This window comes from Anopheles darlingi, chromosome 2 (assembly GCF_943734745.1).
Source record: "Anopheles darlingi chromosome 2, idAnoDarlMG_H_01, whole genome shotgun sequence".
Classification (NCBI taxonomy): domain Eukaryota; kingdom Metazoa; phylum Arthropoda; class Insecta; order Diptera; family Culicidae; genus Anopheles; species Anopheles darlingi.
The window spans coordinates 850001-865000 of NC_064874.1; the positions used below are offsets into that span (position 1 = coordinate 850001).

Below are 15000 nucleotides of genomic sequence, written 5' to 3' on the forward strand. Positions count from 1 at the left end.
GTGCGTGGGGATACACACGGCCAGCAGATGCTATTGATGGACATCATGCTGTCCCTTGGTCCACGCTGGTTGTTTGAAATGCTATTTCCTACAAAAAAGAGGTGATAAGAACATTTAGAACATAAACACATTAGGAGCAGAAAAACTGTGCTTACGAAATCATTATCTATTGTATCCTTTTTGTGAAAAGATAAGGATGGTTTCCATAACACTTCTCATAAATTCCACAATTGTTTTCCCGATTATTCTGGAAAATGTATCTTAAGGTTGCCAAGATTGTTGGAAAATGAATTTGGAGAGGTAACCATGGCCTCCCTACATTAAATTTCATAAGGTTATGGAAATTAAGAGTGACGACGCAATTTATGGATAGAGTTATCATCAAAAAGATCTATATCGGGAAATATTTATTAAGGTGAGAGAATTGAATTCACAAAATGAATGACGAACATCATTGGGGACTACGTTTCCACACACGCTCGTGGCTGACCACATGGAAGGGGCAATTCACTTGAATTTGTTCTCTGATTATCTCAAGCGCTTGTTCATCCCTCGATCGGTTGGGGTTGACGCTCGCTTGACGATACCACCAATAACTGTTGCCATACCCGTCTCTGAACACCTAAAACGCCGGAGGGGTTAGCTTCCCCCACGAAGCTCAATCAGCGACAGGACCCCAGGACTTTGTTCAGTGGAAAAGGAACCAGGGGAAAGTTCCCAAGTGGTCGAGGGGGCGCGGTGGTCATCTACCCTTTGCACAGGTGTTGCTACCGGAGGGAAAAGGTACGTTGCGTTGCGCACGCGATTGATGATAGCAAGTGTGCCGTACCGCCGTGCCACCCTTCCTTAGTACCGGCAAATTATCGCTACATCCTTCTGCTAGAGGGGAACTCAACGTAGTTCCAACAATCTATTCTAATAGAACGCGGACGCAGACAGGAAGGGGGTTGTTTTGAGTGAGACCGCTCTGGTCCCTCTGTTTTATTTGTTCCCCATTCCTTTTGGGACAGCGCCGGCTACTGGTGCGTATTACAACCTCTGCAGGACACTCGAAATGTCCTTCTACCAGCAATCTGTAGTTGTCAACGAATGGAATGACCTGTCACGAGTTCCATGCTGCGTAGTAGGATGGTTTTTTGCTGATTCACCACACGTTACTGACCACTAGTCGACTGATGGACCATTGATGCCACAGTAGTTCCAGCAGAAAGCATACCATCCCACAGGCCAGTCCGATGCCAAGCAGAAAAAAGGCCCCAATCAGGTGCGACGGTTGCAGTGCGATGGGGCCTGGATTATCGAAATGGCGAGAGATGGAAATGGCGTGTTGGACCTTATTATCCGCATACTTCGACACCACCTTTCACAATGAAACCAGTCGAAGACGAATGTGTTTGCATTAGAATTGAGACCTCTCGAGGGCATAACCGGCGGCCGCGTCCCGGTCAGGTCAGTCGGATTGAAGCGTCTCTTCCCCCTTGTACGTGGTGTATCCATTCATTCGGACAGCTCGCCAGAGTAGGCGTTGGCATACATGCGCAGTGCGTACGACGCCGATTCCTTTCGAAAGGTGGCCAATATTTGTCCTTTTCACACTCTTATGCTCGTGCTCCAACCGAACTGACCACACTGACCCAGGTGGGGAACACAGCGGCCGGCGGCCGGTGGCATGGGGGCCGAAGAAGATGTCCATTTACCTCGCTTTCCCAGTACTTTTGGATTCCGCTCTGAAAGATAAGTAGCGTCAGTTCGTCGAGCTCGTTCATTAGTGGCCAAGTTTTGGTGGCCATTGCGACACAGGCCTCCCAGTAGATGTCCTCGAGCATGATTTCAAAATTACCACTCACGCTATCCGTGATGTACTCGCCGATGGCGTAGTGACCGTAAGGGAGCCGTTCGATGCTGTATCCCATGTCACGCTTCTTGGCATGCTCGTGCAGCACATCCTTCGGGTAGGTGCCAAAGTTCTGCAGCAACTTCACAATCGTTGGCTATCGTCCAACAGGCGGAAAAAGCAATATTAAAAAACTTTATGGATTTCCAAACTAACGTGCGCGTTACCTGTGTCGCAAGTTGAATCGAAAAGATCCAAGCATCGTGCGTCGATGCCCAGTGTAAGTTATGATCGGCGAGATCCTGCACCGTGTCGATGGACTTTTCGAATCGCGGAACCGTCATGACACTAGCGAGACCTCCACTGTATGCGTTTCCAATCATCAGACCAACCATCAGCAGGGACCCAATGAGCAGCATTTGCGAAACGATCGGAGTTTTGTTGATACGCAGCAACACGGTCTGCAGAATGAAGATGGCCATGGTCACCATCACGGCTTCGCAAACATCAACATGGCCAGTGTTCTGTAAGAAATCCAGAGTAGGGAAAACGCAACCACAACAGCAACAGCGATTTATTCCACGTGCCCGAAACGCCTACCTGCTTGCCATTGATCTTATGAGCCACAAAACTGACGAGAAATTCGAAAATGGTAGCAATGACGAACGTTGCAATCACGGCGAGCCAGAGGAATGGTGAAAACGGTAGAATCGGAGTCATCCAGGAGGACAGTGGTAGTGGCTTCGGGACGATGCAAGTGACCCCGGTCCGTGAGATTGGTTTCGAGAGCGACAAAAATCCAAACTCATGATGCCAGGAGTACAGTGCTCCGACACCGATATCAGACCTCCGTTCGACCACGGCCCCAAGAATGCCATCACCGGTTCGATTATCGTATATCTGGCCCCACTCGCCGACATCATCCAGCGACATCTCCAAACGGCAATTCCGGCTGGCACAAAACTCGATGAATAGCTGGGACTCGGTTCCATCGATGTGTATTGTTGGACGATGTTCCAGATAAGAGTTGGCTTCCTGCCTGGTTTCAACTTCACGCCAAACCGTGTATGGTTGGTAGTTGAAGATACTTAACCGAACGTATCGTTCCCTTAGGTTGGCACGTTTGTTGGGGAACAAGTTTACGCCAGGTGTTGCCAAATGCCAGTTGCTGCGGAGATTGTAGCTATCCAATCGTATTAACTCCGAGTCCGGGGTGAATCCGTTAGTGAATAGATCTACTCGGTGCCGTGCTGCATCTGGTTGCACAAAAAGCAGATCCATCAAATCGTCTATAGCACTGTGGTTGAGAATGGCGTGTATTTTGTCCTCGAACTCGATCACGGTGTCATCAGAGCCGCCTACGATAAACACGCGTTTCGATGGATAGCGTGCTATGGCTCGATCGTGCACGTAGCGGAAGTGATCCATAAATTCGAGACCCGTCGATGGCGTCAGAACGAATGACTGTAACGGAAGCGATGTAATATAGTACTGCGATCGGACCGATAGTCTGTTCGTTGGTCTCATGCATGGCATCATCTACCTGACACCCGTTTTCGATGGCTTGCTGCAGGACATCCAGGTTCTCGGTTGCGAAATCAATCACGATAAACGGATGAGGAAACCCTTCCGTCAGAGTTTGGACCGTCCGGATTTCCGTTGATTTGATAATGAAGCATGTGCAAACGAACGTGATAAGATACTCGGCAACTGAAAGCACCACTGATAGATTAGACGGATGCTACTAAGCGTTACACAATAGATCCACATACAAATCCATCGAATTACCCGCATCAATTCCACATCGAACAGCCCTATCTGTGCGATGCGCTCCAAAGCAACTGAACTGTTTTCCATTTCTGGGGTCGTATTTCTTCACCTGCAATGACCACCATCTATTTGAAATGTATCAATTGAATGACTCTACTTTTATGGGAAATGCATTTAATCCCTCTTGGCTTCATACACCAATGGGAAGCATGGGCACCAGAAAGATGGAGCACAACTATCATCCTAAGCAGTTTATTTGTCTGAACACAATTTTCAATTACACTAAATTGAGTTGCACGGTATTTGAATTGAGGCAAATACAAAGATACATTGGGCCCGATGGTAGAACTGCAATTGAGGTGAAGCAATTGTTGACACTCTTCAACATATTTACTCAGTATGGTCTTTTCAATTTACCCGTTAATGTAGTCATTGGTCCTGTAAAGAAAGTCGTACAGTACGACGACGGGATTTTTTCCATCTCCGTGAACAACACATTGAATATTTCATCATAAAAAGTACGAGCACCGTTTAGCAACGGATTACCGCATGGTCCCACGCCATGGCCCACACCATAGCCCACGTGGAAAACAATCCGATAGTATCGCATAATTGCCATAAATCTTGTATCAACCAGCACCGCAGTACTCGTGGGGTTCAGGAAGTGGGGGGCTAACATTAGCGAGCAATTTATTCCCGGTTCAAAATACCCTAAGTCCGTTTCATTTTGCAACTTATCGTCTCTAATCATTCGAAAAAAGAGGCAAATAGAAGAACCTCGAGCAACATCCAATCGAGAGATTGAAAATCGACGACTGGAAAACTGCGAGTGGCTCAGTAACACGCGAGGCCGAAAAGAAGACGGTTATAATTACCGGACCGATAGCGACACGCCACTAAGCCGTATCCGGTCGCAACGTTGTGAGCTCAATCTATAAAAGATGCATTGCTGACCAAACGGTGGGTGTAGTTACGAGTTGCAGTTGAAATCAACAACCATTATGAAGCACATTGCAGTCGCGCTGTTGTTTGTCGGCCTTTCGCTAGCCGGAACGCAGGTAAAGCATGGTCGTTGGCAGGAACAACTACCGTATGTGTACAATTCATTCCCTCGTTTACCTCACTTAGGCCGATGAAGTATCGGAAGCTAAGGAGATGCTGCGTGGATTGGCTGCAGAGTGCAAACAGCAGGAAGGTGCCAGTGATGATGATGTGGAAAATTTCGTGAACGATAAGATGCCGGATACTCGAACGCAGAAGTGTCTGGCCGGTTGCATGCAGGAGCAGTTCGGTGTGTCCAATGGGAAGGCATTCCAACCGGACGGTTTCATCGAGCTCTCCAAGATGCTCATGAAGGGTGATGAGGCAAAGATGGCGCTCGCGAAAGAGATCGCCGCCGATTGTAAGGATGTGGTGCACGAGGACCGCTGCGAGCTAGCCGTGTTGGTTATGAACTGTCTAAAGGATTCGGCTGAGAAGCATGGAATTGAGCTGAAGCATTAGGAGGCATTTGGAAGTGAGCTACAACCAAGTATGATATCAGCCAAAATCACGCACACACTACACTCGAACAGTGCGCCGTTGTTACATTCAGTTCCTAAATAAAGAAACCCAAGAGCCAAGATTAGAATTTGCATCACTTTTCTAGGTGATTTATTCGGTAACATTCTAATGGGGCAATCGTGTGCAGCGGCTAATCGAATTTATAGTTCTGCATAACCTCGTTGAAGATTGGCTTGCAATCGATCTTGGCGTTAAGGCGTGCACAGAGAAGAAACACTCCGGACAGTTTACGATGAAGCGAATAGATCTCCTCCGGTGGCGGACAGAGCCGATGAGCAATCATCACCGGTACGAGGGCAGCTATTTTCTTGGTCGTACTCTGTCGTCCAAATTCGAACTCGCCCGGTACGCTGAACACTTCGCCGAGGATCAACACTGCATCGATGTGAGCGTTTTCCATGGCAACCGTCTCGTAGCCGGTGAGAAAACCCATCTTGCGTGACAGTTCCAATATCTGCTGTCGATCATTTTTCGTTGCAGCTATGATAACCTGAAGGAAGGGGGAAAATAGCGGAATCGAAAGAGGTTACTGTACCCGGCTAACCTATGCGCGCCATTGTGAGCCTGCTTACCCTTAAGTAATCATCCATAAAATCTTTCTTGTAGAAACGAGTCGCACCAAAGTCGATTAGCATGATTTGCTTCGTTGACGCATCGTACAGGAAGTTGGACCAGTTGGGATCCGTCTGCATGCATCGGAAGGTAAACAACTCGTTTAGGCACAGCTTCATTACACCATACGCTATGTGATCACGGTGCTCCTGGCTGTAAAGAGGGAAGACGAGGTATGAGAGCGTTGGTACAGAAAACGTACAATTCCGCTAATCGTTTACCTTAGATCGAAGCATCGATCCATCGGAACACCAGGGACCAGCTCCGTTGTTAGCACATTTTTCGAAGTCAGCTCTTTGATCACCTTAGGTACCCGGTACTCGGGCATGTGCTTGATCATTTCCGCAAACCGTTCCGTGTACTCCGCTTCTCGTGTGTAGTCCACTTCCCAGGCTAGTTCGCGTTTGGCCACCGCCACTACATTGTCGATGAAGACTCCGGCTGGAAATACGTCCCACACTTTCAGCATCGACACGAGGTTATCAATGTCGCTCTCGATGCTCCTGGCCACTCCCGGATACTGAATTTTGATTGCTACCTCCATTCCGCTCTCTTTCAGCACACCACGGTGCACTTGTCCGATCGAGGCAGCCGCGAATGGTTTTTGATCGAAGCTGGCCAACTTATCGCGCCAATTGGGCCCCAGCTCGGAGACGAGCTGCTTCTCTACCTGCCAATCCGGCATATAATCGGCAGCCTGTCGCACCCGCTCGAAGGCCTTCACCAGCTGCGGCGAAACGATGTTCGAATCCTGTATGCTAAGTATTTGGCCCAGCTTGAGAGCAGCTCCACGAACTTTGCATAACGTATCCACGATACGCTCGGCATTGTTCGGGCTAAATAGGGCTTGCTTCACATCGAGCGTTCCGCCGATTCCGAGGGCACCCTTGGCCAGCTCGTTTACCGTCCCCAGTCCTAATCCGGCGAACAGGCCTCCGAACGATGCCAGCCGGGCTACACGGGATGAAGGTACTTTGCGCTGCTTAGCAACTGTGCTCAGCTGAGGTAGTTCTATCGGTTGTGGCTGTGGTTGCTGAGCCTTCGTAGCAGGAGGGGCAGCCGATTCTCCCTGTTTATCGTACGAAGACACGAATTGCATCATCTTCTCAATCTGCTTCTCGTCCTGTGTCACTGCTTTCGAAATGATTGGTGGCCGCTCCTTGGGTACTGTCGTTTGAGGTATTTCTGTTTCTTGTTTCGGCGATTCTTCTGGGACCTGCGGGGTCGCTGCTGCTTCTGTTTGCATCGCAGACGTGCGCTTGGTGCCCAACCGTATCTCCCGGTTCTTGCTGTGCTCGGACAGTATCGATTCCAGTTCCTTCAGAGTAATTTGGGAGATATCCAGGCTCGCTATATCTCCCTGTTTTTCTGGTGCCGCTGCAACTCCATCGCTCCCGCCGGACGCTGTGGGGACACGCGGTGGCAAAAGTGTGTCGGCCGAAAGTGGAGCAACTTTCGGCAAAGCAGCCACCGTAAGCTGCCGCAGACCTTCCGCGACAACGCCCGTGCGTTCGAGCGTTTCCCGAAGCATTCCTCCCGCTTTCTCCATTTCCTTTGCGGGATTATTGAGCACCTGTTTGATAGTTTGTTCGCCGGCATTCAGCTGCTGTTCGAGTAATTCCCGTACGCTTGAATTTGCCCACACGTGCCTGGCGTAATCGCTGTTTGTGCGCCCCGCGGCCTCGGCCACGAGTTTCAAGCCTCGCAACATCCCAACCGCGTCTTGAGCACGAGACATTTTGCTTCTTAACACTTTGGGTACTCTTACGGAAGGTAGTAATACAAAACTTTCACACTTAATACTTGAAATAACGTAAAATTGTTTAAAATTAGTGTTCACCGGTATTTCATAACATTACTTTTCGGTTTTTTTTTCTTCGTTTCCCACCCAAGAAACCAGGGCCCACAGTGCGCACGGGATTCCTGCACTGCAACGGCAAGATTACCGCTCCCTCTTTCTATCTTCGCCTGTACACGAAGAGCCGTTGTAGTGCTAAACTGGCCACGCACCCGATGTTTCGAGATTCGTTTTTGGCGCATTTTTTAAATCTCTTTGCACGTGGAACGTGAAACGGAAGAAAGGAAAAGTCCACTGAAGGGCGTACAGTTCGTCGCTCGAACAATGGGTTCATTGAAAATTGGATCAAACCCACACGCACCCACAGAGGTGGTTTTCCTCGTGACACACGTGCGTTTCCCAATCAGATTGCTTTTGCCGATTTTCGGGAGCATGAAAACGGGGCCGGACGATGATGTCTGACCGACTAACGATTAAATAATCTCGATCGCTTTTCTTGCCATTTCGCTCGAACGTGATTTGGTCACAGACACGCGTTTTTACGGTGCATCGCGTAGATCGCGTGCTAAGCACCATCACGGGACTAGATCGCTTGATCGATAGCATCCGGGTCCATTGCATCATGCTGAGGGTCCGGTACATGGCTCCTCTCTATTTAATTAAGTTACAGCCAGTTTCACGCATCTACCAAAAACTCATTATCATGTTGAGCTTGTATCGACGCTCCGCCGTTACAACTAAACTATCACCATGTGTTCACCGCGTGTAACTCCTCCCCGCTTGTCCTTTACTTTCTCTGTCGTTATGGTGGAACAGATGAGCGGCTACGCGTCGTCTCCATTGAGCCGCAACCTTATGGAGGTGGATTCGGAATTAGTTTTGGGTTTTATGAGTCTCGTGCAACACAGCTACACACTTCACTCAACTCAAGGGAAACAGAAGCGAAAGTACGACGGCCAGCAAAGTGCCACAAAAGGCAGTTTGCCATCGGTGCTCCCATGGCAATAAGGTGTGGTCAGATAATATTGATCTTAACCTTGACTTAATCAAAGGCTGATTTGCGTGATGGCGTGAGGCGTCTTCCTCGCGCATCTCGGTACGCGCGCAGTCATCCTGGGAAAACGTACACGACCGTCTCAGGGCTAACCTTGAAAGAGGACGCATCGCCACGCGGGGCTGGGCCAGCTGTGGTATCTTGTCTCCGTCTTGTTTGTAAATGAGGCATTTCGTTTCCGTTTTCTCATGATTGTATCTCCTGTACCGCTCTGGTTTGAGGCACAAGGTGGTAACAAATGAATTTGAACAAAAACCTACTATTTGTGACACATATTTGCCTCCGATGAAAACAGCGTTCCACACCGCACATGACACTGAAAATACGCTTCAAACCACGAACCTCACAGCGAATGGATATCATAAATGGGAGACAGATTTTGGATTGTTTCACTTACTGCACCGCGTAACCGAAGTTGGTCGAATCTTTCTACTGCTGCAGGTCGGACCGTTGATGGGGATGATAAATCATCCCTATAGAGCTTGCTGTGTTGGGGTCACAAGGTGAACGGGATAATTTATGCTCGTCCGTGCTCCGCTCCCGGGGGCCACGAAGGACAGCATAACAGCAATTAGACAAAAACAAACGCGACCATCAAACGATGTCCCACGTAAAGCCATACAATGATGAGTGAATGGGCAAACATTTGGGGATCTTTTTGGCTAACCATCTCCCAAGAAAAAGGAATGCAACTGAAGGATCGTCTTGGGTGTTGACGCCATAAATGGTAGGGACAAATAGAGGACAATGCCTCAATGGCGTTTGGAATGTTGCTTTCTTTCAGAGTGCAAAAAGCCACGTCACCGCATTTATAATGCTCGTCAAAAGTGTCTCCACCGCATCGGTGCCGTCAACGGTAGCATATATCAATGTAATGCTCGGCATTATTCTAGTAACACTGACCGACAAATGGAGAGCATTAGAGCATGATGATCGAGAAACAACGGCCACCATCCGCACCACACGACGTTTGCACCATGCGTCCGTCGTTTCAATAGCGCGCCCGCCATCAATCATACGAATGAGCGGGCAAGCCATCATAACGCCAGACCATCAGCACCACGCTGAAGCGTGTAACAGCCGATCCGACGACACATTGAAAAACCTTCCAAGTCAATCAATGTCCCGCAGCTCGCGCGGTACTTTCTTTCCTTTCCCCGCTGATCGATTGGCCAATTCTGCGGCCAAGGATTACGCAACCTGCATTGGCCTGATTGCACTTGCACTCTGGGGTCGGACTCGGTTATGCTCCGAATGGCAGTCCTATCGGAGATCGATGGACTGCCACTGCTGCTGCTGCTGCTGCTGCTGTACTTGCTTTCGCTCCTAGAGGGGATCTCCTCCTTAAATCTGGTCCACGAACGGAACCAAGACGATCCCGAGGATCGATCGGGCTTTCATTAATCTTTGTTACATCCAAAGCTGCAGCTACGCTGCCGTCGGGCACTTCCTTCTCTTCGACGAAAGATATCAATCTTTCGGAAGGCGTCAGCCAGCCCATAGGCCCATTGTTTCACTCAAGAACCAACATTAAAAGGCCCCTTTCAAACCGGCCACTTCCTTGTCACGTACACGCAGCACCACATTGTAGCGGTTCGTCATTTGGAAAAGTGTAAAGGAAAACTCATCATCACGGGCACTTTCGAAGGAGCATGTTTCGAAGGTTTCGAAGCCCGTGCAAAAACGCACACAAACCCCAGCAGGCTGCGGGGAAAGCTGCTGTTGCTGCCGCGTTCTAAAAGAGTGAAGCATTTTCCTCGTTTGATCCATAGCAACGTTCGGTCCATGGCATCGGCCGCCACTTCGCTTGTTGGAGTTGGAGAGAAGCCTACTCTTCGCTTCTCCACGGTATTGGTCGCTACAAGGAAGGGGCTGATGTTCGCGTCGATTGATTTGTGATCGGTTAATTGGTGAAGGGGGTCATTTTTCTTTCGGCTCGTTGCAAATTGGAAAGAAGATGAAAATACCCGCGCGAGCGTACAACGAGAAGGTGATCGCCACCGTCTGCTGGGTGCCCGGGTCACCGGTGCAGGTCACTCGAGACATGACGATTTGCAAACAGATTTTCTTCTTACCAATCGTGAGTTAATGCTGGTGGAGGTGCCAAGTGAAGAACGTTACGAGCTCGGTTGGGGGGGAGGTGCCCAACGTACATTTTGTGCGTCTCGACGTCCATGTGCGATTTCCTATAATGATGACGATACGGTTTCGAAATTGCTTCGTCGATAATCATCGTTTTGCTCAACGTTTTATTCGGGCCGGATGAGGGTGTCCGCAGTTTCGGGCGAAATTAGCCTGCTATGATTGGCATCTTTTGGCAGGGTGATGTCGCATTTCCACGTCGCGATCGCTATACTTTTCGCGATATGTTAATGGAGGATCATTATTTTTTCCCTTCTTTCAATCACCTTTTTGTATCTATAACTTGTGTACAGGTGTTTTATTGAGTGCTACGTAATCTTCATCGCTTATCTATTAGCACCTTGGATGCATCTGAAAGACCCAAACCCTTCGGCTCTTTCTCTTTCATTTTCTTCCTTTCTGTTCCTTAAATACCAACATTAAATTCAAAACATTCATCCAACCAGAACCATCTTTGAACCACCATTTGCGCCGCACAAAACTCATCTGAACGATCGCAATTCAAATTCATCTCTCCACTCCGGAACGTCGCTGCACTCCTGCAATGGAACGTGGACGGATTTTGATGAAGTTAGCCCTTGGCCACGTACAACCGGGGGCTCACGCTTTACGCTTGGAGCTTTATATGCTTCCGATATTTTTATGTGCTCCTCAGCACCCTCCGAAACGTGGTTGAGGATCGTATAAATCAACGATTGATAGCGGGGGCAGTAAGGCGCGCATTGCTTTATATCGTCTGCTCGTCTCCATCGACCGTGGATTCGTGGGTTTTTCTCTTTTTTCGCCAGAGAAACACATCCAACAACCTGGTCACCACCTCACCCGGGCCTCACGGGCGTGATCTACAGACCGAAGCGAAACAATCGAACAACCGAAGAGGTAAAACGGCAAATGAAACGATTTAATTTCAAAGCCCTGAACCCAAATGGGGGGAAATTTGTCGCCTCTTGGGCCACTCTTGGCGCAATTCGAGTGCGTCCGTGTGTGTGTGAGTGTAGGTTGGGAAGACGAAGTTTCACTTTTTTGGCCAGGATTTTTTTTATTGCTGGCGCGGGCACGCGATCATGCGTCTCTCTGCGCCACAAACGAGGATCCGGGATTGCATATTTCGTACTGGGATTCCCATCAATCCAACCAACATGATTAGAACTAATTGTGGGAATCAAGCATCCAACCATATCCATCCTGGTTGGGAGGCACCGGAGAACAAAAGGATTGGATCACGTAACATCACCTCATGATCGGGCTAGAAGGAAGGAAGAGAGCTTCGATTCCTTCTCCAAGATCGTACCGAGTAAATTACAAAACTAACTAACACTTTCACCTCCAATCGACCGCCGCCGCCGTCGTGGACACTCGCATGTGCCGGAAATGCAATCCACTTGACCGGACAGCTCCCTTTTCCCTTTTCTTCTTTCATAATTTCTTCTTCCCTGGTCGTGCTATTGAAGTCTGCAATCAGAATAGACAAACGAGGGGACGTCTCATTCCAGGCCGAGCCAGGTATAGTGTCCCGGTTTGTCGAGCGGTGGATCGCGATCTTCTAGCGATCTTGGTCACGTGCTTAGCCCTTTGGGATGCCCAACGGTGATTGTGTCGCCCTTCCGCGATTCCCTAAGCCACCACCCGCTATTCCCTATTGTGTTCAATCTGACACCTCGGACGATCGGCGCTTGTGGTTGCTTGTGGTAGGAGCTGGCCGTCTCGGTTCACCACCAACCGCAAAACCGTACCGACACCGCCTTCCACTACTCCTCCTCCTCCTCCTTCGCTACTCCGAACGAACTTTTCGAAGATCATTTGAGCCCGATTGCCCCCTGCCCGCGGGTGGTCACCGTTCCGCCATTGCAAACACCCCGGCCAATGGCGGTGACCACAAGAGATGCCGCGGTGTCTCACCGATCGTTGGGGTGGTGGTGGTGGTGGTGGCGTCGTATATAAACAGGTGATTTTTGGCAGCTTTGGAGCATTCCTTTGCGGTCAGTGATTGAGAGCAGCTCGGCGGCTGTGCACTACTGTGCCTGTGGATGAGTGCGTGTGTCTCTGTTCAGTTCCGAGTTTAGTAGCTTATTACCGTTTAGAGTAGTGCCGCCGCGGTTTATGTTTTGAACTTTATTGCCAAAAAGCCAAACGAACAGAAGAAAATCGAAAAAAAAACGCATCAATCGCGCGAGTACAACATCGAGCGAGATAATAATGGTTAGTGAAAGGGAAAAAGAAAATGCTAAAATGCGTGATCCGGATTTTCCTGGGGACTTTTATTGATGGAAAGCTTTTTCCACTCTGGTGATACGATTGGTTGGTTTGAAAAGTGTTTTAATGGTTTTTGGGTTTAAAAAAGTGGAGTGAAAGTTTATATACTTTTGTGATAAAAAACGGAGAGCAATAAGGCGAAAGCACCTAGAAGGAGTAAATCTTGTTGGAGCATGAAACAAATCAATGTTGAAGATGTGAAGGAACAAGATAAATCAATCGTTCAATGTAGTGCCACGAGGACTACCATAAGAATGATCGAAGCTTATGTTGATAATAAATACGCTCCAATAATCTCTTCTCATTTCCATCATGATCGTTAGGTGATCACTTGTTTCAAGTTCAAAGAAAATCCAGTTTCAAAGTTGAATCCTTGAAAGAGAGTGACATTCGAGATGAAAAATTTTGATGTTCATGGGCCAAGGAGCACCACGGAGCTTCTTCCTTTTGTCTGCATCAACAATAGCGCGATGATTTGATTAAAAACTTGTTTTTCCTTTTCTTCGCCCAGGCTGTAAAGGTAGCTCTAGCAGTGGCGCTACTGTGCTGCGCTGCTGGCACCACCGTCCTTGCCAGCCGACCAGAGTCTGGACCAACGAAGACCGCTAAAGTCACCGCCGACAGCGTAGCCGCTGTTAGCGGTCCGACCGCCAAGCAATCGGTCGTCGTCGTCAGTGCCACGGCCCCAAACAGTAGCACCAAGAAAACGTCGTCGCATGGAAAGCGTGAGGTGGCCAGCTACGGATACGGAGCGCACTTTCCGCAGCACAGTCGGTACAGCTTCGGAGCACATTCAGGACATCCATTGTCGTCGTCGGAGCTGTATGCCCCGGCGACCGGGCATGGGGCGTACAGTTACAGCATCCCTCAACATTCGTCCTTCCCGGTGCATGGATCCTTCGGAGGTCATAAACTGTTTGCCAGTCCAGCCAGTCTGAAGTACAGCCAACCAGGCGGCTCATCGCATGCCTTCTTCTCTCCGATCGTTCACCACCACCACCAGCCTCAGACGCACTCATTCAGTGGTGGGTTCTCCGAACCGATCGGACATCCGATCAAGTATGGCAGTAGCTTCGGAACGAACGATCTGACCGACATCCTGAAGAAGCTCCAAACGGTTGGTCCACTCACGATTAAGGCCATTCCGAGCAGCTTCGCTTACGGATCGTTTGGAGATCATCACGAGCCGCATCATGCCAGTCCGTTGCTGTTCGACAGCAACTCGTTGCACTCGTTGAAACCGACAGCGTTTAAGGTGCAAGAGTTCCCTAGCTTCCACTCGGGGCTACCGCAAGCGGCCGCCTTGACTGCTCCTGGTCCTGGTCCAACATCTACTTCCTCGACGTACGGACATCTTTCGCACTCGCTGGGTTATGAACCATCGTACGCAAGCGGCGTCAAGGGACTACGTCACTATTCCACTCCGAACGTACCGGAACGGGATCTCTATTCCGGCAATAAGTACATCTCCTCCATTTCGCTGCAGCAACCGTCGAGTGCAACGATGGTTTCTCCACTCCACACCTCGGTCCATTCGACCTTCAGCACACAGAAACCATTCAAACCATCGACCTACCTCGGGTCCTCTCATGAAACCATTTCTGCACCCTCCAACTCCCATGCCCAGACACACCCGATTCCCACGGGATCCTATCTTGCTCCATCGCTCCAGTATCTCCCCGCCGTCAGCAGCAAACAGCCTCATCACACACACAAACTAAGCTACGATTCACCGGCCAAACATGGTTATCTGCCACCGGCACCACCAACCACCAATGCCTACCTTCCGCCACTGTCACATTCCAAACCATCTACTAACGCTTACCTGCCTCCCGTGTCCGGTGCTGGGCAATCCAACTACATCCCACTCCACACATCGGCCGGTTCCTCTTCGACGGGTTCGCACGAGGATACGGTTCGCAGCAAACCGATCGAGGTCCAGCATCATCACCATTATCAGCAACAGCAGCAGCA

General features: G+C 49.4%; 4 protein-coding genes across 4 annotated transcripts in view; 2 read left to right on the forward strand and 2 right to left on the reverse strand.

Moving 5' to 3' along the window:
* Nucleotides 1-1043: 1043 nt before the first annotated feature.
* Nucleotides 1044-3262, reverse strand: LOC125950392 (uncharacterized). Its single transcript, XM_049678339.1, has 4 exons — nt 2435-3262; nt 2062-2358; nt 1698-1991; nt 1044-1360 (listed from the first exon to the last, which is right to left on the reverse strand). The coding sequence occupies exons 1-4, from the start codon at nt 3260-3262 to the stop codon at nt 1145-1147; spliced, it is 1635 nt and encodes a 544-aa protein (XP_049534296.1). The 3' UTR covers nt 1044-1144.
* A 1261-nt stretch (nt 3263-4523) lies between these two features.
* Nucleotides 4524-5228, forward strand: LOC125952727 (general odorant-binding protein 19d-like). Its single transcript, XM_049682391.1, has 2 exons — nt 4524-4662; nt 4733-5228. The coding sequence occupies exons 1-2, from the start codon at nt 4606-4608 to the stop codon at nt 5105-5107; spliced, it is 432 nt and encodes a 143-aa protein (XP_049538348.1). The 5' UTR covers nt 4524-4605; the 3' UTR covers nt 5108-5228.
* A 6-nt stretch (nt 5229-5234) lies between these two features.
* Nucleotides 5235-7645, reverse strand: LOC125952719 (atypical kinase COQ8B, mitochondrial). The gene is made up of 3 exons (XM_049682385.1): nt 6001-7645; nt 5740-5932; nt 5235-5657 (listed from the first exon to the last, which is right to left on the reverse strand). Exons 1-3 carry the CDS (start codon nt 7515-7517, stop codon nt 5298-5300), a joined length of 2070 nt encoding a protein of 689 aa, XP_049538342.1. The 5' UTR covers nt 7518-7645; the 3' UTR covers nt 5235-5297.
* Nucleotides 7646-12655: 5010 nt separating this feature from the next.
* Nucleotides 12656-15000, forward strand: part of LOC125950396 (mucin-6-like) — a 6452-nt gene continuing 4107 nt past the window's right edge. Inside the window, exons 1-2 of the mRNA XM_049678346.1 lie at nt 12656-12706; nt 13538-14941. Coding sequence (XP_049534303.1) covers nt 12656-12706; nt 13538-14941 — 1455 coding nt within the window. The remainder of the gene's footprint in view (nt 12707-13537; nt 14942-15000) is intronic.